General features: G+C 37.4%; 1 protein-coding gene across 7 annotated transcripts in view; it reads left to right on the top strand.

Moving 5' to 3' along the window:
* POC5 (POC5 centriolar protein) overlaps positions 1–25,204 on the top strand; it is a 41,389-nt gene that overhangs the window by 4,662 nt on the left and 11,523 nt on the right. For 3 of the 7 annotated variants that reach the window (XM_005661493.3, XM_013994911.2, XM_005661494.3), the window contains exons 4-10: positions 7,712–7,853; positions 10,032–10,118; positions 12,400–12,605; positions 14,276–14,452; positions 16,895–16,999; positions 19,585–19,764; positions 21,187–21,340. In XM_005661493.3, coding sequence (XP_005661550.1) covers positions 7,712–7,853; positions 10,032–10,118; positions 12,400–12,605; positions 14,276–14,452; positions 16,895–16,999; positions 19,585–19,764; positions 21,187–21,340 — 1,051 coding nt within the window. Of the gene's footprint in view, positions 1–7,258; positions 7,473–7,711; positions 7,854–10,031; positions 10,119–12,399; positions 12,606–14,275; positions 14,453–16,894; positions 17,000–19,584; positions 19,765–21,186; positions 21,341–25,204 lie in introns of all 7 variants that reach the window. The other 4 variants (XM_013994912.2, XM_003123710.4, XM_005661495.3 and 1 more) reach the window with 4 other exon arrangements.

The raw sequence follows: 25,204 nt of genomic DNA, 5'->3' as shown, positions 1-25,204 counted from the left end.
AAGAGAGAACTGATGGACACATTTATGCCTGTGCTGTTGTGATTTGTAATAAATATATATTCGGTCTTTGTCCTGTATCTAGCCCAGAGCTCCTAAAACTATTGGTATTTCCTAACTAGTGAGAATGCAGGTGTCTTTTGTTATGTTGATAAGTGATGTTTGAACCCCACCTAAGGATGGGGACTGGTTGCTAGGAGAGCCAACCCTGTGATTAGACAGTTGGAACTTTCCACCACACCTCCCTGATCTCAGCGAAAAGGAGAAAGTCCAGAGATTGAATCAATTACCAGTGGCTATTGATTTAAACCCTCCTGCTTATGCATTGAAGCCCCCATAAAAACCCAAAGGGAGAGGGTTCAAAGAGTTTCCTGGTTGGTAATCACATGGATGTGCTGGCTGACTGGCCTCCTGGGAAAGGCATGGAAGCCCTGTGCCCCTTCCTCATACCTTACCTTATGTATCTCTTGCATCTGGCTGTCCCAGGATTATATCCCTTCATAATAAGCTAGCAATCCAGTGAATCATATGTTTTTCTGCGAACCCTCTAGCAAATTATTCAAGCCCAAGAAGGGCGTCTTTGGAACCTCCAGTCTGTAGCTGGCTGGTCAGAAGCAGAAGTAGCAACCTGGACTTGCAACTGGCATCTGAAGTCATGGGGTAGGGAAGGGCAGTCTTGTGGGATTAACTCTTAACCTGTGGAATCTGGTGGGTAGTATCACAATTGAGTTGAATTGTAGGGCCCCCAAATGGTGTCAGATTGCTTGTGGGCAGGGGACCCACACATTGTAATTGTTGGGTCCAGAAAAATTTAATACTAAAATGTTTACACCTTCTAAGATCTCAAGATATCAATTTGTCAAAAAACAAAGTTTATACTGAAAGAAATCTCTGGAGTAGAATTTTAAGAAAAGGAGGGGCAAGAATATTTTAGACCTGCAAGAAATCATTTTGTGTTATTGGTCACCTGCTTAGAATATTGCCCCACCTGAGGTTCTGTTTTTAGTAACCCTCAACTTAAGACCCTACTGGTTCTTGATTACAGTTGAAAACCTGCCCATATTCCTTTACTGGAAACATTTCAAGATATAAATACCAAAAATATTGTTGAAAATAAAATAACATAAAATAATGATGTAATTTACGTATATAGTAAATATGTAAAACCAAACACTTAATGCAAAAGCCCCTTGTAAATTGGTATTGCTCTTAAGGACATTTTTATTACTGTCTTAGTTATGTGAATGCTTCATAAAATTGTTTTTGTGTCTTTTTTTTTTAATATATTTTTTATTGTTATTTCCCCCAACACTCTTTTTTTTTCCCCCACTATACAGCATGGGAACCCAGTTACACATACATATATACATAAATTTTTTCTCCCATTGTCATGCTGCATTGTAAGTATCTAGACATAGTTCTCAGTGCTACACAGCAGGATCTCATTGTTAATCCATTCCAAAGGCAATAGTTTGCATCTATTAACCTCAAATCCCCAAGCCTTCCCCCCTGGGCAACCGCAAGTCTATTCTCCAAGTCCATGATTTTCTTTTCTGTGGAAAGGTTCATTTGTGCTGTATACTAGATGCCAGATATGAGTGATATCATATGGTATTTGTCTTTCTCTTTCTGACCTACTTCACTCAGTATGAGTCTCTAGTTCCATCCACAAAGTTGCTGCAAATGGCATTATTTCATTCTTTTATATGGCTGAGTAGTATTCCATTGTGTATATAAACCACATCTTCCTAATCCAATCGTCTGTTAATGGACATTTGGGTTGTTTCCATGCCTTGGCTATTGTGACTAGAGCTGCAATGAACATGTGGGTGCATGTGTCTTTTTAAAGAAAAGTTTTGTCTGGGAGTTCCTGTTGTGGCACAGTAGTAAATGAATCTGACTAGGAACCATGAGGTTGCGGGTTCCATCCCTGGCCTTGCTCAGTGGGTTGATGATCCGGGGTTGCCGTAAGCTGTGGTGTAGGTTTCAGACGCAGCTCAGATCCCAAGTTGCTGTGGCTCTGGCATAGGCTGGCGGCTACAGCTCCAATTAGACCCCTAGCCTGGGAACCTCCATATGCCACGGGAGCGGCCCTAGAAAAAGGCAAAAAGACAAAAAAAAAAAAAAGTAAAGTTTTGTCTGGATCCCAAGAGTGGGATTGCTGGATCATATGATAGTTCTATGTATAGATTTTGAAGGTATCTCCATAGTGGCTGTACCAGCTTACATTCCCACCAACAGTGCAGGAGGGTTCCCTTTTCTCCACACCCCCTCCAGCACTTGTTATTTGTGGACTTATTAATGAAGGCCATTCTGACTGGTGTGAGGTGGTGTCTCAGGGTAGATGATAAATGCCGAAGGATGGGCAGCATCCATAGTGCTTATAATACACTGATAACTTCCTTTAAGCACAACCCCAAAATATCGGCCACTTGCCCTGACTGCCCTGGTATGCATGGGTTCAGCTATATTTTAGAGTCACATCAGTCCAGCTATTGGCAGGGGCCAGGGTGGTGGGGGGCAAAATTACAAGCTTTGGTTGTTACTTGAGGATTCTTGTTGGCCTTAAGACAGGTTATCTTTGACAGTTAAGAAAGATAATATTATTCATTTCGATCCTTAACTGAAAAAATAACCCATTTGTCCTGTATCTACATATATGAAACTAAAATAGTTGCTTAAATAACTTATTTTTGAATTTTTTCCTTAAAGTAAGTTAAAATATATATGTACATTGAACACTATTAATGTATACCTACTTACATCCCCTCTAACTCATACTGATTATTGTAGGAACTTGGAAATACATGTTTGGATCTTTCTCCCTTATCAGAGGTCAAACTAGGGAAGCCACAAGTCAAGTCTCTGACTTCTACTTCCCCTCCATTCCTAGAGGTACAGTTTATTCATGTGATAATGAATTAACTGAGCAGAGCTGATCTGGCTACATCTAAGTTATAATTGCTTACAACAGAGGCATAAGATGCTAAGTTAATTGACATCAAAATAAAAATATGAGATAGCCACTGTATTAACCTTTTCCTGCCATCATAACAAAATACAGTAGACACTGTGGTTTAGACAAAAATTTATTTTCTCACAGTTCTGGATCCTAGTCAGTTTCTGATGAGGGCTCTCTTCCTGGCTTGAAGACAGCCCCCTTTTTTTGGCCTTTCCTTGGTACATGTGTGCAGAGAGAGAGAGAGAGAGCTCTTTGTTCCTTCAGATCAGTACCCCATCCTAATGACTTCATTTAACCTTAATTATGTAATTGCTTCCTTAAAGACCCCATCTTTGAATATAGTCACACTGGGGGCATTAGGGTTTCACAATGTGAATTTGGGGGAAACAAAAATTCAGTCCACAAGAGCCACACTTTTTTATGTTCCTTGTCAAGGTCAAAAGTTTGCATTTGCTGTTTGCAAATTATACTGGGGTATTGTTTTGGCTGCTTTAACAGGAACCAAGAGTGATTTATGTGAGTGGCTTAAAATTTGATTCTCTCTCATAAAAATCTGAGCTGATACCCAGCCTTGTGGTTATCTGAGGACCCTGACTTTTCTCTCCTGTTGCTCTGCCCTCCCTGCCCTAGGGATTGACTGTGTTTGCATTGTCAGGTCCTGGCTCACTGTAACCCCTCGCCCATTGGAAGAGATGAATAGGAAGCATAAGCTTCCTTTTTAAGGACTTGTCTGAAGTTGTACACATGATTTCCATTCAAATCCCATAGACCAGATCTTTTGGCCACACATACCTGCTTGCAAGGGAGACTGAGAAATGTCATTGGATGGCCATTTGCCTAGGTCAGTCCCCGTGGTTTATTAACTTAAAGGAGTAAAGGGGAAATGGATGTTGCTGGACTGTTAGCCTCGCTACCGTAGGAAGTTACTGCACTTAAAATTTTATATATTTTGACAACTCATTAGGACTGATTCATACATTCAAGGTGAGAAGAACCAGTGAAATATCTTGTGTATGGCCTCAATTTATCAAACCATATGGGAATTTCCTTTTAGGCTAGTGACTAGAAAACTGATATGGTTCAGGAAGTGTAAGCTTCAGGCTATTTAAATCTATTTAAAGACTTGCAGTTGTTTTTGTTAACATAAAAATTAAATATATCTCTGATGCTCTAAATGATTTTTTTTTTTCCTAAGAAGAGCCTTCTACCTCAGTGATAACCATTATGTGAAATACTGACTCTTTCTAGGAGGAAATGTCAGTTTAAAACTCAGGGATGTGTCTACTGTCAGGAAAGAGACATTACTGACAAAGGGGTTGACTCTAGCAATATGAAGATTCTGATGATTGAGTTTTCTAGCAGTGCTCTCCTTGCAGTATCTCTATTTCTCTCCTGTTGCTAACCTTAATATATGTAAAAATCAGTATTCGCTGTAATTAAAATTTACTGCATATAAGTAGTCTATGTTAAATATGAAATCAAGGTTGAAACTGAAACCAAGTCACTCCTTTATATTTAATTACCCTAAAGACTAGCAGTCTTCAGTCACCTACCAGCATACACCCTTTTTTCAAACAGTTTTACTTCAAATTTCAATATAAAAAATTAAAGCAGAACTACAGTTGTATAGTTTGATTTCATAAATTCAAGTTTATGGAGTTTACTTCTCATAAAAGCAGTTAGCAAAAACAAAGAAACTGCCTTGATAAATGTACATTTGAAATCAAGGGATATTAGAAGGCTGGTACAGTTTTACAGGCCTAAGTATCCAATTTAATTCTATATTTTGTTTGGGTTACATAGTATCAAGAAAGTTCTGATTCTAAATATAAGTAGTTGAAACAGTGGCTTTTTTTTTTTTTTTTTTTTTCCCCCTTGGCCACACTCAAGGCATGTGGAAGTTCCCAGACCAGGGATCAAACCTATGTCAGAGCAGCGACTCGAGCCACAGCATGACAGCACGAGGTCCTTAAACAGCTGTGCCACAGAGGAACTCTTAATAGCAATCTCATATTCAACTAAACTGATTTGAGGAGTTCCCATTGTAGCTCAGTGGTTTAAGAACCTGACATAGTGTCCGTGAGGCTGCAGGTTCGATCCCTGCCCTCGCTTAGTGGGTTAAGGACCTGGCATTGCGGCAAGCTGCCACTTAGGTCACAGATGCAGCTCAGATCCATGGTTGCTGTAGCTGTGGCATAGGACGGCAGCTGAAGCTCTGATTTGACCCCTTGCCTAGGAACTTCCATATGCTGTAGGTGCGGCTGTAAAAAGAAAAGAAAAAAAAAAAAAAAAAAGATCCAAAACATAAAACATAATTGATAGGAAATATTTGCCTCAAACTTAAAGTGCCAGTGATGTGTTATGAAGTCATTTGCTACTGCACAGCTCATCATTCTGTGTCAAAGGAGAGCCTGACCCCATGAGATGTGCTTGAATTTGAGTGATTGGTGATGGACGTGGCCCACATGTGTCATAATTGTGTACTCGTGCAATTTACTGCAGCAAGTATGAAGTTACAAAATAAACTTGTGCCAAACTACAGCCTTTCCAATCTATGACACATTTACAAGAATTTGACATCACTGACAGAAGCAGCTTTATTCCAGCCAACAAACAAATTTAAGAATTTATGTTTTCTGGCCTATTAAAATGTGATAGTGTATGCTCCTTTTATTGGTTTTTTTTAAAGAGTTAAATCACTTTAAAATGAAATTTGAGGAGTTCCTGTCGTGGCGCAGTGGTTAACGAATCCGACTAGGAACCATGAGGTTGCGGGTTCGGTCCCTGCCCTTGCTCAGTGGGTTAACGATCCGGTGTTGCCGTGAGCTGTGGTGTAGGTTGCAGACGCGGCTCGGATCCCGAGTTGCTGTGGCTCTGGCGTAGGCCGGTGGCTACAGCTCCAATTCAACCCCTAGCCTGGGAACCTCCATATGCCGCGGGAGCGGCCCAAGAAATAGCAACAACAACAACATTAACAATAATGCCGAGGGAGCGGCCCAAGAAATAGCAACAACAACAACAAAAGACAAAAAAAAAAAAAAAAAAAAATTTGAATTGAACATTGTGGATTCTCTGAAATACCTTCTTGGAAACTATTGTGAAATACATTGATATTTACTTAGACTTATAGACTGCTTACACAGTCTACAAGGCAGTTCTGACTTTAGAACTTTGTACTTAAAACATCTGTTCTGTTGGGAAATATCAAGAGACTTATTTCAGCTAATTATGACATATTCATGGCTGGAAGGTTGAGTGTGTTTAGATGATTAAATATTCTTACTCATAGAAGACCATAGGGAAAAAGGGTTGTTAATTTTCAAATACCTATACCTTATCATCATGGTCTTATTGAAAGTAGGGTTATTCCTTTGACTTAGAATGAATCTCTATAAATTCATTTCAGCACATATTTACTATGATACTTCAAGGAGATAGTTTTGAGCATCAGTTATCTTCATCTTGAAAGTAAATCAAATAATAAGACAGGACTAATGAAGTGATAATGGAATTTTCTATATCTGACCTAAACTTTTTATGGAGAAAAATGAAGAGTAAATAATTCTTTAGAACAATGGAATTTCATGTCTTTGAAAACCTCCCCACAATTTTTAATGCAAAAACATTTTCTGGGTCCATGCTAGGAGACTCGAAGAAATTACTCCTCCTTAATAGGAGTATCTGTCGCATCAGTGACCAACCCCTTTTGAACAGAGACTAAATTCCACAATATTTTTCACTTCACTTTCAGAATTTTTTGATTTTTCTACACAAATATCTAAGTATCTATATTAGGGAATTCCAGTTTTTTGTTTTTTGTTTTTGTTTTTTTGTCTTTTTAGGGCCGCTCCCATAGCATATGGAGGTTCCCAGGCTAGGGGTCTAATCGGGAGCTGTTGCTGCTGGCCTACACCACAGCCACAGCAACACCATATCCTTAACCCACTGAGTGAGGCCAGGGATTGAACCTGCATCCTCATGGATGCTAGTCAGGTTCCTGCTGAGCCACGATGGGAACACTCCCCTATTTTTTTTTTTTTCAAACTTGAGGAATATTCCTATAAGATCTGTGCTTTGTGACCTGCGTTTTTTTATCTTCCTTTCTTATGTGCCATGCTGTGAGCAGCAGGTAGAATCAAACATGTTGACATTCATGTTCTCTTTTTTTATCTTCAGTATTCTTTCTCTTCCAATATTCCGTTATGCTTTTTCCATGCGTATATATGAAAAGAGACTCAGTCATTGTAGAACTGGATGAGGCAGGGGCTAACCAGAGCCAAAATTACTTTTCATCCCTAGACCTTCTTGTTGTGAAGCCTTTGGGAGCAACTTAGAAATAAATTTCCAAAAAGCGGAGGAATGGCTTTGTCTTTTCCCACCTGTAAGCGGCTGCCCGTTGAGAGAGGGCTCTTGTGTGTTATAAATGTTGACTGGCTTCAGGGAACTGCTCTAGATAATCTTTGTGCCGTTTTAAATTGATATGCTGAAGGTGTTATCATTGGAAGAAATTTGGGTAGGTATGTTTTTTAGATTGCTTACTTATTTGATTTTCTTTTAATTTTACTTACTACAGTAGAGTAATAAGTGATGATAAATGAAAAACATAGATCAAAAGTACACAATCCTTACTATTACTTGGGAATACTACTTGGGAACTAAAGTAGAGAACATTTTTGTGCCCTTACCTTTCTTTTGCCTGAGTGTCCATTGTGACAAAGATATAATACATTATTTATTGTTGGCTTCTCATAGGAAGAGTATGAAGAACTGCTTCGTTATGCTGTAGTGACTCCAACTATTGAATCAAGTGCTTTACAGCCCTCTCATTCTAAGGGAGAAGTGGTGCCAGATACTAGAATTCCTACTATAATTGATGATATTCTTCAAAATCAAGGTTATGTATATTTTTCAAGATGTCTCTTAATTTGTTATTGAGCTTATTAATGCTATTGACTTATAACTGTGAAAATACCTCTTCAGCAATTCTTCTCATCAGTGTTATGTAACACTGTCATCTGAGGGGAATTTTACATTTTAATGTTTTTCTTATATAACAGTTGGATTTTTATTTGAACCTCAAATGACTGTTTTATGAAAAGCAATAAAATTAAGAGTGGCAGAGCCAGTAATTGCATAAAACTTAAACCTTTATTACCAGAGGTTCAATTCCTCTCCCTCATAGCATGTTCATAGTTAATATCCTAAGTCTTGTTGTCCCAATCCTCTTAGCCATAGAATTTCTTACTCTAGTGGAGCGAAAAGTATTAGGCTATATACAACTACGAAAAGGACCCAACGAAAGCAACACTGTCTCTTAGCGTAGGATGTTTCATCTCTGCACTTGTTATAGTGATTTTATGGCAGGAGACATTGATTGGAAACTAAATGCCCAAACCTCAAACTGAAGATGGTCCATAGATGGCCCTCAGAAGCCCTTCAAGTCATGAACCTTGTGCTAGGACTTGGTCAGCAGTATTTATATGAGCCTAGAGGACTCTTTGGCTTGTCACCACAAAGGTGAACCCATCTTTGAACTGTATCACTGACAGAATTGAGAACTAATGCAAACCAGGATGTGTGTTGATAGATAAGTGAGTGAAAGATGAAAGTCAGATAAATAAAGCTCCTTTTACCTGTCTGTTCCTTATTCAGTCAACTATAAGATCCTAGACGGCTCAGTCAAAATCAGTATTTTTTCAAGGGGCACTGTCATCCTCAAGCAGCCCTGATGATGGGCAGTGATCAACAATAGGCATAACTCCAAGGCTCCCTCCTAGAAGCACATGGCACAGCCTACTCAGAGGTCACAGCCTTAACGTCTGTTGTTCTTCTGCCACCGTCTGTAGACTTGGAGTTTTTATTGCTCCTCAGCTTACTGCACTGGATCAACAGACAGAACCTCACAACATGTATATTCTAACACTGAAACATACTAACTCTGAACATTTTCTGCCTAAATTTTGTTGATTTTCAAGAGATAGGCCCTTGAATGTAATCTTTTTACATCAGTGATCTTGACCATGTTTTGATTCCAGCATGCAGTTCTACTGAGCAAACCCAAAGTGCTGAATACTCTCTCACAGCAGTCACTTGGGATCTAAAACCCTGGTCTTTTCTGGCATTTAAGTTAGTAATTTGCTAATGAATGCCCTGCCCCTTCCAAAAAGGGTATGATATCTAAGCATACAGCATGCAGTGAATTTAGATATCCCAGTACACACACAGACTTGGTTAGGTAGGTCTATAAATTTATCATCCCATCCTCTCTACTCCTGGCATATCCCTAGCTTGGTATAGATGGGGTGTATTGAAGTTAACAGAGTATCTATAAGCCTCTCTCAGTAGCCATCCTTGTGAGGTTTTTCCTAGTTTCCTTTTCCATGTATTTGACTAAAGGAGGTAGAAATAAGGAAGTCCCAATTTAGGAAAACTACTGTCACTTTAGTTTGATTGCAGCTAGTAAAAAGCAGCAGGTCCCAGAAATTTCCAGTGTTGTAGGATAGGACAGTTTTTCTAAGGTCTAAAATCTCTCTTGATGTCAACTGAATGCCACTAGTAGACAGAAATCTCTTTTATCATATTTGTTGGGTGAATTGAGCCTCTTAATGGTACAATAAGACTTTTTTGGATCTCAGGTTTTTTCTTTTCTTCTTCTTCTTCTTCTTTTTTTTTTGCTTTTTAGGGCTGCACCTGTGGCATGTAGATATTCCCAGCATAGGGATTGAATTGCAGCTGCAGCTGACAGCCTGTACCACAGCCACGGCAATGTGGGATCCAAGCCGATTCTGTGACCTATGCCACAGCTCATAGCAACGCTGAATACCTAACCCACTGAGTGAGGCCAGGGATCAAACCCTCATCCTCATGGATACTAGTCGGATTCGTTTCTGCTGCACCACAATGGGAACTCACTTATTCTTTGTCTTAATGTTCCTATATCCCTAGCATACTGTATTTTCCTTGTTCTAAAATCATTCTTATGTACAGCTACCTTCCTAAATTAGGTATGTGTGATTAGGCATTTTATGTAAGACTGATTAGGTTTAATTAAAAGAAAAACCTTTCTTTTCAGCAGAAAATAGTCCTGCAGTAAGAGAAACAAGGATGGAAGTTGGAAAAGGATGTGATTTAAATATTTCAGGTCATTCAAAGACTGATGGTATGATGTTTCCTTAGCTTGTTTTTATTAATATATAATATTTTGTGCTCTGGTAAATATTATACATGTAGTAAGGGGAAATAATTTCATCATATTATTGGCAGGATTTTTAAATGCTATTATTGCTAATTTATTAAGTAATGCTATTTAAAATAATTTTGTAAGATGCCAAAATAGTACAATTAAGACAGGTTAATTCAGTATAATGTGTGGCATTTTTTCTTAATGGCTAGGTTAGAGGACATATATTTTAAAAGATTTAATGGAATATCAGATAGTTTGTTCAATTTAAATTTTTTCATAAATCAGTGCATTTTTTTTCCAACTTTTAGGCATTCATGTAACAACTTAACAATTGTTGCCGTATCTTTATGCCATCTTTCCTATCATCTAGTGTTTTTCTTTAGATATATTCATTTTTAGCTTAAATTTATTTTAAAAGGAAAATTTATGTCATTATTGATTATAGTGTAAAACTAATATAGACTTGTTATAGCAGAAAGTAATGGTAAAAATAAATGAAAATAAAACAAAGTTGTTAAATTTTAATTGAATAGTACTAGTGATGTGTTCAGCCTGAAGTCTGCTTATTCTTTGTTGAAGGGCAAGACTAGCAAGTGTGAAAATGGTTTTAAAAGCATACTAACATCAGACTGAACTTTTTCTTTCTTTAATTATTCTTAGAATAATTAAAATAATAAAATTAGACTTTTCTTACTCTGTGATTCAATGTTATTTAATGTTGGGGCCATTTAAGCACCATGTAAGAAATGCCTCTATACTTAAGTTTTCTCATTTATAAATAAAAGACTTGGGACCTCCTAAGTTCTTAAGTTGATTCTATTTTTGTTTGTTTGTTTTTTTAAAATTGAAGTATTGTTTATTTACAATTTGCGTTAATTTCTGCTGCACAGCAAAATGATTGTTTTACATATATTTGTGTGTATGTATATGTGTATATATGTGAGAAATTATGATGAATAGTCTCTAATTCCAGTGTACATGTGTGATAAAATAGCAACTTTTCTATTTTTGTGTTTTTAAAGATAGATGCCAGTTCTCTTTCTGGCTCTGGCTCTCATTCCTACCTCCCATCCTTTTTTTTTTAATATTCTTTTCCATGATGGCTTATCATAGGATATTGACTAGGTTCCCTGTGCAGTTTAGTAGGAGTTTGTTATTTTTTAAAATATTAATATATATTTAAATTAAAGAGCTATGTTTTTCCCATGAGTGCAGATCAAGTTGTGGTAAAAGAGAATATTTATGTACTTCGTCATTCTGCATTTGTCTTTGGGTTCCTAGACCATCTTCAGAACATGTTTTTTTTCTAAGTAGCCCAAACCATTTGTTGATACATTTTTATGCAAAACATGTATTAAGAAATGGTTTTCCCTTTACAAAGTGTTCTTGAAAGATTTACCTTTAAATAGTAAATTCTACAGTAGATTTATCTTTGACTCATTCAGTAAGGAAAAGAGGAAAGCCCTTCAGTCTTGGTTATTAGAGCCCTTATAACAAAAGTGAGATACATGAGAAATTATGATGAATAGTCTCTAATTCCAGTGTACATGTGTGATAAAATAGCAACTTTTCTATTTTTGTGTTTTTAAAGATAGATGCCAGTTCTCTTTCTGGCTCTGGCTCTCATTCCTACCTCCCATGTTCATGGGCAGAGGGTGGAAGTGCATCTATTTCTCATCTATATGTTGAAGGCTAACAGAGTGCCTTACAACTGTCTAATGAACTAAATTTTTAGTCTCTTATAGTGTTGAATGTTAGTAGAGTTAAAACCCACCCCATTGTTTTGCATAAAGTAATGACCTATGTACAGTTAGTCTGACCTTGGTCCGTTACTTAACCCTTTCTAAACCTCAGTTTCCTCATCAGCGAAATGGAGGTAATAATACCTTTTTCTTAGAGTAGTGTGTGTTATGAGAGCTAATCTTATAGTGTTTTTACTACAGGAACATAGAAAGCACTTAGTAACTGTTGATATGATGATGTGGATGATAACACTTTGAACTCAGGCTACACCTAGATATACAAACCATCTTTATTTGGAGACAGGTCATTTGTGGATGGGGGAGGGAGGTGAGTTTTAAATCTGTGACAACACTAAAGTTTAAAATAACCAGATTAAGGACACTGAAAGGCCATTTCTCCATGTTTTCCTCAGCCTCCATAGATAACTGACATCTTCTAGCCTTCCAATATAACTTCTTGCCAATTTGGGTTATTTTCATTTTAGCTGACCGTTCCAACTTTTGTTTTATTCTAGGCTCATCACCAGTGTCATCCCCCAGGAAGCCGCCTCACCCGGTCATGGATTTTTTCAGTACAAATCTTTTAGTTGACTCTTCCTCACCAGGGTCTCATTCTAGTCCTATAGATGCCCATGAAATTGTTGTGAGCGATTTTCTTATTTCTGATGAAAACCTTCAAAAGATGGAAAACGTGCTTGATCTTTGGAGTTCAGGGCTTAAGGTATTACACTTGTTTGATTGTAATCTAATATGTAGTGTAGCAGTTTTGCTCTTGATTCCACTATTTAGTCTGTTTTTCTTTGAATTAAAAAGCTTTTAAAAAAACAAAAAATTCAGTCCAGTGTATTAAATCTGTGCTTCTCAGTTGTTACTGTCCAAGTGAATCACCTGGTGATTCTGTTAAACTGCAGCTTCTTATTCAGCTGGCCTTGGCCATGGCCTAAGATGATGCATTTTTAACAAGCCCCCAGGTGATGGTTCAGAAACCATACTTTAAAGAGCAGGGTTTTAAATAGTTGCTGGAACAGGTCTGCATGTTCCACTGACCTTCTCAGATGTTTCCAAAGGCTCGGCCTATGTGTGACTGAGAGAGGCACCTGTGAACCTCTCCCACATTGCAGCTCTGACTAAGGGGAAGTGCAGACCCAATTTTAGCAACATATATTCTCTTTATAGCCACTCTTCTAGCAACCACAGAATATAACCAATAAATCAATAAAAACTGATTTTTATTTTGGCGATTTTAGTAGCCTCTAAATAAAACAAAGTATTACAGAAATGGCGGTTTTTTTGCTATTTAAAAAATGGTAGAGAAAACAACAGTTTTTCTGAAACATAGTTTGAGAAAACTGAGTATTCGCACACAGGGAGAAATTATGGTCAAAAGAGTTTTGTGGTATTTACATATATTTCTCCATTATATGGAACCTTAAATTCTAGAAGTACTTTTTTTAGTATAATTTCTTTTTTTTTTGCTTTTTTTTTTTTTTGCTTTTTAGGGCCTTCCCCGCGGCACATGGAGGTTCCCAGGCTGGGGTTGAATCGGAGCTACAGGAGCCAGCCTATACCACAGCCACAGCAACACAGGATCCGAGCTGGGTCTGCAGCCTACACCGTAGCTCATGGCAACACCGGATCCTTATCCCACTGAGTGAGGCCAGGGATTGAACCCGCAATCTCATGGTTCCTAGTCGGATTTGTTTCTGCTGCGCTACAACAGGAACTCCCAATCTTTTAGTACAATTTCTATTTGTTTTCCCCCATGGAACAGGTTTCATATTTCTAGTCCTGGTGTAAGTTATTGGAATTGTGTACCACCAACCATTTAAAAATTATCCTGTGTTCAAGTTAACCACATACTGTTATCTAGTTTTTTGATAGCACAGTTATTTGGCCCTTTTACTTAGGCCAGTCAGTAGGGTGAAAAGGGATCAAACTTAGCAACTTGTAAGATGGCCATTGTGATAAATGATTTGGAGGAAGAAAGTATCAACTCCAATAGTTTCTGCTCTTCTCCATCTAGATGACGCCCTAGTCCTGCATTTCTTTGTTTTCTGATCCACCTTAAGATGGGCATTTAAGTCTTTGAATAAACGAAGGACATGTGTATTAATGAATGAGACCTAAATTTTTTAAATGACACTGAGATTTTAGGACCGTTTTTACAAAGTAACTTAAAATAGGCAAAAAATCATGTCCTTAGTATGGTGCATGAACTAAGAAGAGCTGTGACTATTGAATTTGTAGATGTTTTCATTATTGGATTTTTAAAATAGCTCTGATGTTGAGTGCATGTTTTGATTTTTAAAAAATATTTCTTAACTTCAGTGTCATTTAAAGAAGCAGTATTATGGAACAAGCAACTTAATTGTCGGTACATTTATTTTTCAGACAAACATCATATCTGAACTAAGTAAATGGAGACTTAATTTTATTGACTGGCACCGAATGGAAATGAAAAAAGAGAAAGAAAAACATGCAGCAGAGGTGAAACAACTGTGCAACCAGATCAACAGCTTGAAGGAGCTGCAGAAAGCCTATGAAGTTTCCATTGGGAGAAAAGATGAGGTCTTCTTTTTCATAACTGCTTTTTCACTGATTCAGTAAATGTCTTGCTAGGTAGTAAACACCAGGAACTGATTGTTTAGATCATACATGATACAAAGAGTAGATCATTTTAGAAACTGGTGGACCAATAGATATATAGAAATAAGATTTATTCTTTATATTAAATATGCCAGGCTCATGTCACTTTATTGAGTGCATGCTCGATGCGGGAACACTAGTTTTTTCTTTTCAATCTTCCTTCCTTCCTTTTCTTCCAACAGTACCACATTTTTTTTTCTTTTGTCTTTTTTGAGCTGCACCCGAGGCACATGGAGGTTCCCAGGCTAGGGGTCGAATTGGAGGTGTAGCTGCTGGCCTACACCGCAGCCACAGCAATGCCAGATCCAAGCCGCATCTGTGACCTACACCACAGCTCATGGCAATGTCAGATCCTTAACCCACCGAACGAGGCCAGGGATCAAACCCACATCCTCATGGATACTAGTTAGGTTTGTTAACCACTGAACCATGATGGGAACTCCAGCATTACCTACATTTTAAACCATCCTTTTAGAGGGGCATAAATATCCCACATTCTATCTATACTAAGTCTTTATTCATTCATGATGTCCTTTATTTCAGCATTTATTTCATTTTCTGTTAGCCTCTTAAGAATTTGAGAGTAGTTTCAAGTCTGTGCTATTTTTGTGCCCCCGGAGAGCATCTTGAAGAAAGCAGATGGGCAACAAATCTGTAGCTCCCCCAGGAGGATGATAGCTTTCAGAAAAGAGGGACCCACAGCAGACACCTCAGCTCCTTGTCTGCAGTTGTAGCCCTCATTGTGTTAATGAACTAGATAAGATTATGGAGTTTTTAATATCCTTTGTGGGGGGCAATGTAAAATTGAATATTTTACACAGTTTGCTTTTGTGAAACAATAGAAACTAATGTCATTCATTTTCTCTATTGCTTTCAAAACCCTGACCTAAGGTTTTTAAATATTTTAAATTTAATGTTTTTATTTCAAAATATCCCACAAAAAAAAAGTGTACATACAAGTTCAATTTTTGAAAACAAAGTGAACCAGCCATGTGCTACCACACAGCTTAAGAAATAGAATATTACTGGTGTTTTAGAATTTTTGCCCTTTTCCACTTTTGAAAATTATTTAAAGAACTAGAATAAATGTCTCTCAATAAATATGCCTAATTTACTAAATCTCTTTTTAATATGACCATTTTTAGATATATATTTTAGTTACTCAGTTCTTTATAAAAAAGAATATTATCTTAGGATTTAAAAGTCTTCATAGATTTTTTTTTTTAAAGAACAGAATAATATAACTGAAAAAGTACATCAAAGTGTAACTATTAACTATTTGCTTTTTTGAGTTTGTTGAATCTAGAAAATCATTAAACAGTTACTGAGAAATTTCTATTCTAAGATACTAAAGGCATTTAGGGACTAAAAAGATATTTGAAAACTGGTCTCTGCCCTTGAGTTTAGTGAATAAGAACATTGTGTATATGTACAAAACTCTAGAATGTATGGTTGTTTTTCTTAAATGCTGATGATTATATTTTCATATACGTAACCTTTTTTTCTTTTTTCTTTTTTCTTTTTTTTTTTTTTTTTTTTTTTTTGTCTTTTCAGGGCCGCGCCCACAGCATATGGAGGTTCCCAGGCTAGGGCTCTAATCAGAGCTGTAGCCGCTGGCCTACACCACAGCCACAGCAATGTGGGATCCAGGCCACGTCTGTGACCTACACCACAGCTCATGGCAACGCCAGATCCTTAACCCACTGAGCGAAGCCAGGGATCAAACCCAAAATCTCATGGTTCCTAGTTGAATTTGTTTCCGCTGCGCCACGATGGGAACTCCCTTTTCTCTTTTTTAATTTAAATATTTTATTATTGTATAGTTGATTTACAGTATTGTGCCAATTTCTGCTGTATAGCCAAGTGACTAGTCATACATATATATACACAATCCCTTTCTTATACTCCATCATGATCTGTCCCAAGAGATTGGATGTAGTTCCCTGTGCTATACAGCAGAATCTCATTGCTTATCCCTTCTAAATGTAGCAGTTTGTATCTACAAACACCAAACTCCCCATCCATCCCACTTCTTCCCCTCTTCCCCTTGGCAACCACAAGTCTGTTCTCTATATGAGTCTGTTTTGTAGATAGGTTCATTTGTACCATATTTTAGATTCCACATAAAAGTGATATCATACACAAACTTTTTAATGATTACAAGGATACACATAATGAAGATTTCTTTCCTCTTTTGTTCCCCTTCATTCATTGGTAAGAACTGTATTCATGTGGGGAAGTTTTTTGGTCTTTTTAAAGACAATAGTGAGATTAATTGGACAAATACAGTATTTGTGACCCATAGGTATTCTTTCTAGCATTTTTTATATTTGAAAAAAACACTGTACTAATTACTGTTTACAGGTGATTTCTAGCTTGTCTCATGCCATAGGCAAGCAAAAGGAACGGATAGAGTTGATGAGAACATTCTTTCACTGGCGAATCGGCCACGTCAAATCCAGACAAGACGTAAGTGTAAAAAAAGAAAAGATCGTTGACATTTCTAGACTTCTGAACTCAAAAACACTTGGAAATTATTAGAACTCTTGTTCAAGTCAATGAAAGATTTGTTTTCTATTAAGTCAAAATGAATTAATTTAATGTTACTCTTATTTCGAAAGAACTTGATTTGGGTATAGTTTGGGAAAAATACTTACGTTTTATACATTTACCGATATATCATCTCCTACTTCAGAGTATATTAATTAGGATTGTAACTAAATTACAGATATCCTGGTGATGGAATCCCTTTAACAAATTTGACCTCAGATGTGATTACATCTTTAGCATTTTACAAGCTTCCTATATTTTTTCTTCTTCTAAAATGCCTGAACACATCATCTTCATAAAGAGGCAGTATTGTATTTTTATATTATAAAATTGTGTTAATGTTTATTGTGTAAACTTGCCTTAGTAAGAATAAAAGAAATCCATATCTGTAAAGCTTTATTTTTTTTTCCCAAGGGCCACACTCGCAGCATATGGAAGTTCTCAGGCTAGGGTCCAATCAGAGCTGTAGCCACCAGCCTACACCACAGCCACAGCAACACAGGATCCGAGCCACGTCTGCGACCTAACCACAGCTAACAGCAACACAAGATCCTCAACCCACTGAACAAGGCCAGGGATCGAACCCACAACCTCATGGTTCCTAGTTGGACTCATTTCTGCAGCACCACAAAGGGAACTCCTGTAAAGCTTTTTAAAAATTATCCTTAATTTATATATAACTTAAGCTTGAATATCTTTTATTTTAATTAAATAAGAGCTGAATTAGTGTATCAGGTAAATATAAACTGAAAATAATAAATTATTGTATTAGAAGTAGAAAATTATATATGTATCCCATTAGGAGTAGAAAGTATATATGTATCCCATTAGAAAATAGTACAGAGACTCAAGAGTGTAGGGGATGATATATATAGATACATAGATATATAGGGTTTTTTTTTTTTTTCATCATGCTCATGCGAATCATAGAGTAATCTCTGTGCATTTAGTTCCAAGAGATTAAAATTTAGGGAAAAGTCTATTTCTATAATGAAACAGGATTTCTCCTTTAGGAATTCTTCCTTGTAGGAGTTCCCATCATGGCACAGCAGAAATGAATCTGACTAGGAACCATGGGGTTGTGGGTTTGATCCCTGGCCTTGCTCAGTGGGTTAAGGATCCAGCGTTGCCGCGAGCTGTGGTATAGGTTGCAGACGCAGCTCGGATCCTGTGTTGCTGTGGCTGTGGTGTAGGCTGGCAGCTGTAGCTCCGATTCGACCCCTAACCTGGGAACCTCCATATGTTGTGGGTACGGCCCTAAAAAGCAAAAAACAAACAAACAAAAACTTGTTTGTACTTTGTTAAAAAATTAATCCCAATAGATTAAATCTACATTAACCATTTTGAAAAAAGCTATTTAAAATGAGCCATATTTTGAAAGTTATTTATCAAGTGACATAATGAAAATATATTACATTCCAATGTTAGTTGAAATTGTTGAAGTTACCATCACTTTTTTTTCTTTTCCAACAACTGCTGAGACTTATGGAAGTTCCCAGGCCAGGGATCAAATCTGAGCCTGAGCTGCAGCTTACACCACAGCTCTGGCAACACTAGATCCTTAACCCACTGTGCTTGGCTGGGGATCAAACCTGTGCCGACACAGAGACAAGCTGGATCATTAAACCACTGTGCCAGAGCAGAAACTCACCATCACTTTGTGAATAAAGAAAATTTTTGAGAAAATTGGAACTGCTTCTTCAAAACAGTTTAAATTCATTGATAAAAAAAAAAAGAAGAGCAGGAGTTCCCATTGTGGCACAGCAGAAACCAATCCAACTAGTAACCATAAGATTGTGGGTTCAATCCCTGGCCTCGCTCAGTGGGCTAAGGATCCAGCATTGCTGTGAGCTGTGGTGTAAGTCACAGACGTGGCTCGGATCTGGCGCTGCTGTGGCTGTGGAACCCTAGCCTGGGAACTTCCATATGTTGTGGGTGCGGCCCTAAAAAGCAAAAAAAAAAAAAAAAAAAAAAAAACGGATATGTTTCTATTAAAATCAATTTGGTACTGTCTGTGGTGACAAGATATATAAATTAAGTTAATCTGCTTATTGTGTTGGCCACCAGGCTGCAAAGAAAGCAGTGCCATCTGGAGCCACAGCCACCACCCTTTCTGCCTTCCAGCTCCTAATCCTATTTTTAGTTTAAAGGTCATGCAGATTCATAACCAAGATGGCAGATAGCAAGTTGCTCATTTTCTTTCATTTGTATTTTTGTTTTTCCCCTACCTTGATTCATTGCATAAAGCAGTGTAATGGGTAAGAGCTTAGGCTCTGGAATGAGACAAGGCTGGCTTTTCTCTTTCTGCCTGTGTGACCTGGGCACGTTGCTTAACCTCTCTGAGCCTGGTCTCCCAACTGCAAATGAGAATAACATGATTACACAGGATTTAATGACATGAATGTACATAGCTTTACCACAGTGTTATGTTTCATTATTATTATTATTGCCAATGTATTTACTAGTCCAGTGTGTTTTTGAGGTTGTGTGTTACTTTCATTTAGGTTTATGAAAGTAAACTAGCCGACCAGTACTTCCAGAGGACTTTACTGAAGAAAGTCTGGAGAGGCTGGCGGTCCCTAGTGCAAAAGCAGTGGAAAGAAGTGGTGGAACGAGCTTGTCAAGCAAGAGCTGAGGAAGTTTGTCTCCAGATTTCCAATGACTATGAAGCCAAAATTGCTGTGGTAAACTTTTTAAATTTAATTTTCACTTTTTTTTTTAAATAAAAAAGGTAGCATCGCGTTAGTTCATAGTTTGGCAGAGTAACCCATTTCTCCAGTTTCATTCAGTGCAGTATGAGTTCTAATGAGACTCTTGGGAGAGAACTAGTACTTTCGTATTAGTGTTGCTTTTCCCTTTCTGCCTGTGTAACCTGGGCACGTTGCTTAATCACTCTAATAAGTCAGAATTACAGACTCATTTATTCTTTAAAATAGTTATAACTTTGACCCCAAACCTGTGTTAATATCTTGTATGTATATTTCTCTTGGAAAAGACCCACAGGTCCTTATATCTCTAAGAAAGCGTTCTTTCTTAGGCTTCTTTAGGCCTAGATTTAGCCAGAAATAAAGACCAAAAACAAAAATATTTATCCTTATGTTAATTTAAACAAACTATGTTTTTAGAAAGTTGATATAAAGCAGTTATACATAAATTGAAGTGCATTTATCTTTCCGAAAACATCTGAGACCCAAAATGAAAATAAAAACCGTCCTGAAAAATGTAGTAGGCCTCTTGAAATCAAATATTAGAAAATATTTTTCATCATTATAACACCAGATCCTTAATGATAAAGGTAAGTTTTACTATGCAAATAATATTCTGCAATTGAAAATAACATGCAAAAAAATGCAGTCCCTTTAGATTTGGTTCATGGGAAAGTGTCATACCTAATGTCACTTTGCAATTTAAATTCTATAGATAACATTTAGTTTTAAAAAAATCTGTAAATATATCAGGCATTTAGTTTTTTTTTTTTCTGAAGGGGTAAGGGCAGTTTGGGGCTCTTAATATATTTTGTTTTACATCTTACATAAAAGTTTTATGGTAAGAAATAACATCTTTTTATGTAATTAAAACACAACATTCTTGGGTGGGATTGGTATAAAACTACCCTTGTTTAAACCTTGACTTTATGGTTAGGCATCAAAATGATTTGTTGATGGAGACAATAGTAGAGATTAGATGCAACTTTTGAAAACTGAGACACAGCAGAAGAGGTATGTGGAAAAGTAATTTTAGTATTTCACACAAAAATAATTCCACAGTATGTCTCTTTTTTTAAACCATAAATGATATTCTTATTTTTGTCTCAATTATTTTTTATTTTATTTTTTTGTCTTTTTAGGGCTGCACCCTTGGCATATGGAGGTTCCAGGCAAGGGGTCTAATCGAAGCTGTAGCTGCCCGCCTACGTCACAGCCACAGCAACACCAGGTCTGTGACCTACACCACAGCTCACAGCAATGCTGGATCCTTGACCCACTGAGCGAGGCCAGCGATCGAACCCGCAACCTCACAGTTCCTAGTCGGATTTGTTTCCACTGCGCCACGACGGGAGCTCCTCGTGGAGTTTTTCTTGTTTTTAAAGATTCTTCTGATTTTAGTTAACTGGAACTTTGGAAAATGCAAAAGCTGAGATCCAAAGGATGCAGCATGAAAAGGAGCAGTTTGAAGATTCCATGAAGAAAGCTTTCATGAGGGGTGTATGTGCGTTAAATCTAGAAGCCATGACTATATTTCAAAACAGAGGTGAGACAGGTTAGTATTTTATTTAAGATTCTCTGCCTACTTTCACAAAGGATTTGAAGAGATTTCAATGATTGGTAGGGTCTACAGTACTAATTTTCTACAGAACCTATGTCTTATTTAGGCACTGGTATTTTTAATTTTATGGTATCACATCCAATTTTAAATCTGCCATGAAAATTCAGTCGGGGTTACTTAGTATTTTGGATCTGATAAAGTCAACTCTTAAGTATTTCGGTTCAATGTTATAAGCTTTAAATGTCTAACATTATTTTAAGGTCGTTTTAACTACAATGGTAATGCTTTTAAGTATAACATCTCATTTCTGTTTTTTTCTAAGTAGCCAAATCCCTTGTTTTATGGATTAAACATTTCTTGTCTAGTCATGGTTTCCTATTTTTAAACATCACTTGTCTTCCAATGTAAGAGAGGCCTCAACAAAAACTCATTTTTCAGCAGGTATAAATATAGGCCTATCTATGGGAGTCAAGTAAAATAACATTATGTCAAGAAAAGTCCATGTATTGGCTGGCGTCTGGGTTGTTTTTGTCATCAGAAACTGAGCTGAGAACAGCTCTGCCACCAATTTACAGTAAGGACTATTTTCCTCACTGGGTTGTAGTTTTCTTCTCTGAACAATATTATAACATCTGAACAAGAAGATAATATAAATCTTCCTTACCTGCTCCATAGAGGGTTCTTATGGGAATGCAGTAAAATATAATTGAAACCACTTTAAAAGACAGAAAGGGGAGTTCCCGTCGTGGCGCAGTGGTTAACGAATCCGACTAGGAACCATGAGGTTGTGGGTTCGGTCCCTGGCCTTGCTTAGTGGGTTAGGGATCAGGCATTGCCATGAGCTGTGGTAATCAATAAGTAACACTAAAATCCTTACTTTTCATATTGTAAAATAAATGCGTTCTTGCTGGTAGATTACATGTCATGAATTAAGAGCATTTTTGCACACTTATCTGATTTGAGGGACACATCGGTAGTTACCTTCTCTCAAAACTGAACCTTGGAGTTCCCGTCGTGGCGCAGTGGTTAACGAATCTGACTAGGAACCATGAGGTTGTGGGTTCGGTCCCTGCCCTTGCTCAGTGGGTTAACGATCCGGCGTTGCCGTGAGTTGTGGTGTAGGTTGCAGATGTGGCTCGGATCCCGAGTTGCTGTGGCTCTGGTGTAGACCAGTGGCTACAGCTCCAATTAGACCCCTAGCCTGGGAACCTCCATATGCTGCGGGAAGCGGCCCAAGAAATGGCAAAAAGACAAAAAAAAAAAAAAAAAAAAAAAAAAAAGGGAGTTCTTTTTGTGGTTCAGCAGGTTAAGAACCCAGTGCTGTCTCTGTGAGGATGTAGGTTTAAATCCTGGCCTTGCTCAGTGGGTTAAGGATCCCGTGTTGCCACAAGCTGTATAGATCGTAGATGAGGCTTGGATCCAGTGTTGCTGTGCCTGTGGTGCGGGCCTCAGCTGTAGCTCCAGTTCAACCCCTGGCCCAGAAACTTCCATATGCTGCAGGAGCAGCCATAAAAACAAAAAAGAAAAAAAAAGACAAAAAGTACTTTAACATGTAAGATGATAGTCATAATTATTTCAGTCTTAAGTCAGCCTTCTGGGTTTTATGTAAATATGTAAACATTTTCACAGTGTTAGTTTATCAGTGAGACAACTTCACTTTGTAACATCATTAATACAATCTCGGTCTAACTTGTCTATGCTTGTTAGGCCGTCATTTTAAAGCATTGACAAGCACTTATTTAAATTCTGCATGTTGTGGATGGTAGTGAGTTCAAGCAAATTGTTTTCTCCTTACAGCAGTCATGGTGTGTGGCCCACATGCAAGTTAGAATCTTAGAATCATAGAAATGTTGAGACTGAATGGCTTATCTCACTAATATCCAAATGAGTACTTGATTTCTCCAGTAAATGGTCTTTTAATTGAGTATTAATGCTGAAAACAAACTCACCATCTCCAGTAGTTGAATAATCTGCTTTCAATTGTAATTATTAGCAAGTCAAATATATTAAATTGAAGCATTTAATTATCTATTTGTAGTAGATACTAGGTTTTACAAGTAAAGTGAGAAATTATAATCATTAGAACTTGCTACATTCAATTGCAAAATATCTCTTTCTCATAGCCTGCTTAAGAAGGTTATGAATTGACCTAAGACAGTGTTTTACCACCTTAATAGATTTACCATCTTAAACTTTAAATTTGCACACAGTTATGTCTCCTACAGGCAAACATCCATAATAGGATTTGGAGAAAATGTATTTTGATAAGTATACAACATGATTTGTTTTGCTCCTGTTGCTTTTAAGTCTACTGTCATCTGCAGCTAATGCCAGATTCTAGGATCCCAACTGTTTCCAGTGGCCTTTTGCTTTGTTTATCTTAACAATGGGGAATAAAGATGACAGGACCATGACACACGTAAGCAGTACACACTAGTGTTGGTGAAGCTACCAAAGGCAAAATTCATTATAATCTAGTGCTGGATTTGCTCCGTGATATTTAGGTTTTGTGACATTTTAAAAATGGCTATTAAAATAAATTTTTAAAAATTTTCACAAGAAAAAACAATTACTTCTGTCCCTCTTAAGACAGTTGTTTTTTCTTTATTATTATTTTTTTTTCAGGGCCACGCCTGCACCATATGGAGGTTCCTAGGCTAGGGGTTGAATCAGAGCTACAGCTGCTGGTCTACGCCATAGCCACAGCAACGCCAGATCCAAGCCACATCTGCAGCCTATACCATATCTCATGGCAAAGTCTGATTTGTTTCTGCTGCGCCACAAGGGAAACTCCCGTACAATTGTTTTTTATAATGCAGTTTTTAATAATGCAGTGTTGCTAATGTACCATCTGTCTCGTTAAAGCAAAATAAGTATTTGACTTTTTTAAATCTCTCCTGATTCTCCACTAGCCATAATCTATACTGCATCTCATGTACAGTATCCTAGTAAATATTATAGTTTGAATAGAAGTTTCTATGAAGACAAAATGTAACATACAAATGTCCTTTAAAAGGATACCTGGGGGAGTTCCCATTGTGGCTCAGCGGTTAATGAATCTGACTAGGATCCATGAGGATGTGGATTTGATCCCTGACCTAGCTCAGTGGGTTAAGGATCTGGTATTGCTGTGAGCTGTGGTGTAGGTCTCAGACATGGCTTGGATCCTGCACGACTGTGGCTGTGGCTGGCAGCCATAGCTCCAATTCAACCCCTAGCCTGGGAACTTCCATATGCCGCACCTTCAGCCCTAAAAAGCAAAAAAAAAAAAAAAAGGATACCTGGAAGTTCCCATGTGGTTCGGTGAGTTAAGCATCCATGCTGTCACTGAAGTTGCTCAGGTCACTGCCAATTTCTAATGTTTTAGGAACAGTAGGAAAATGTATCCAGGTAAAGCAAAAATGATAACTAAGCTTACAGTTAATCTGATACACAGGAACTGTGTAAATTAGTCCACATTAGCAAGAGTTGGTCACCTGCCTCTCCTTTTTTATTTTTTAATTGAATTAAAGTTCATTTGCAATGTTGTGTTAGTTTCAGGTGTACGCCAATGTGATTCACTTACACATACATATATATGGGCTTTTTTTCAGATTCTTGTCCCTTACAGGCTATTGCAAAATATTGGCTAAAGTTCCCTGTGCTATACAATAGGTCCTTGTTGGTTATGTATTTTATATATAGTAGTGTGTATGTGTTAATCCAAATCTACTAATTTATCCCTCCCCACCTTTCCCCTTCGGTAACCCTAAGTTTGTTTTTTGTCTGTGGGTCCATTTGTTTTGTATATATGTTCATTCATACCATTTTTTATATCACTCATATAAGTGATATCATATGATATTTGTGTGTCTGACT

This window comes from Sus scrofa, chromosome 2 (genome assembly GCF_000003025.6).
Source record: "Sus scrofa isolate TJ Tabasco breed Duroc chromosome 2, Sscrofa11.1, whole genome shotgun sequence".
In the NCBI taxonomy this organism is placed as follows: Eukaryota; Metazoa; Chordata; class Mammalia; order Artiodactyla; family Suidae; genus Sus; species Sus scrofa.
The sequence above is the reverse complement of the archived record's forward strand: the minus strand, read 5'-3'. Positions and strand labels throughout refer to the sequence as shown.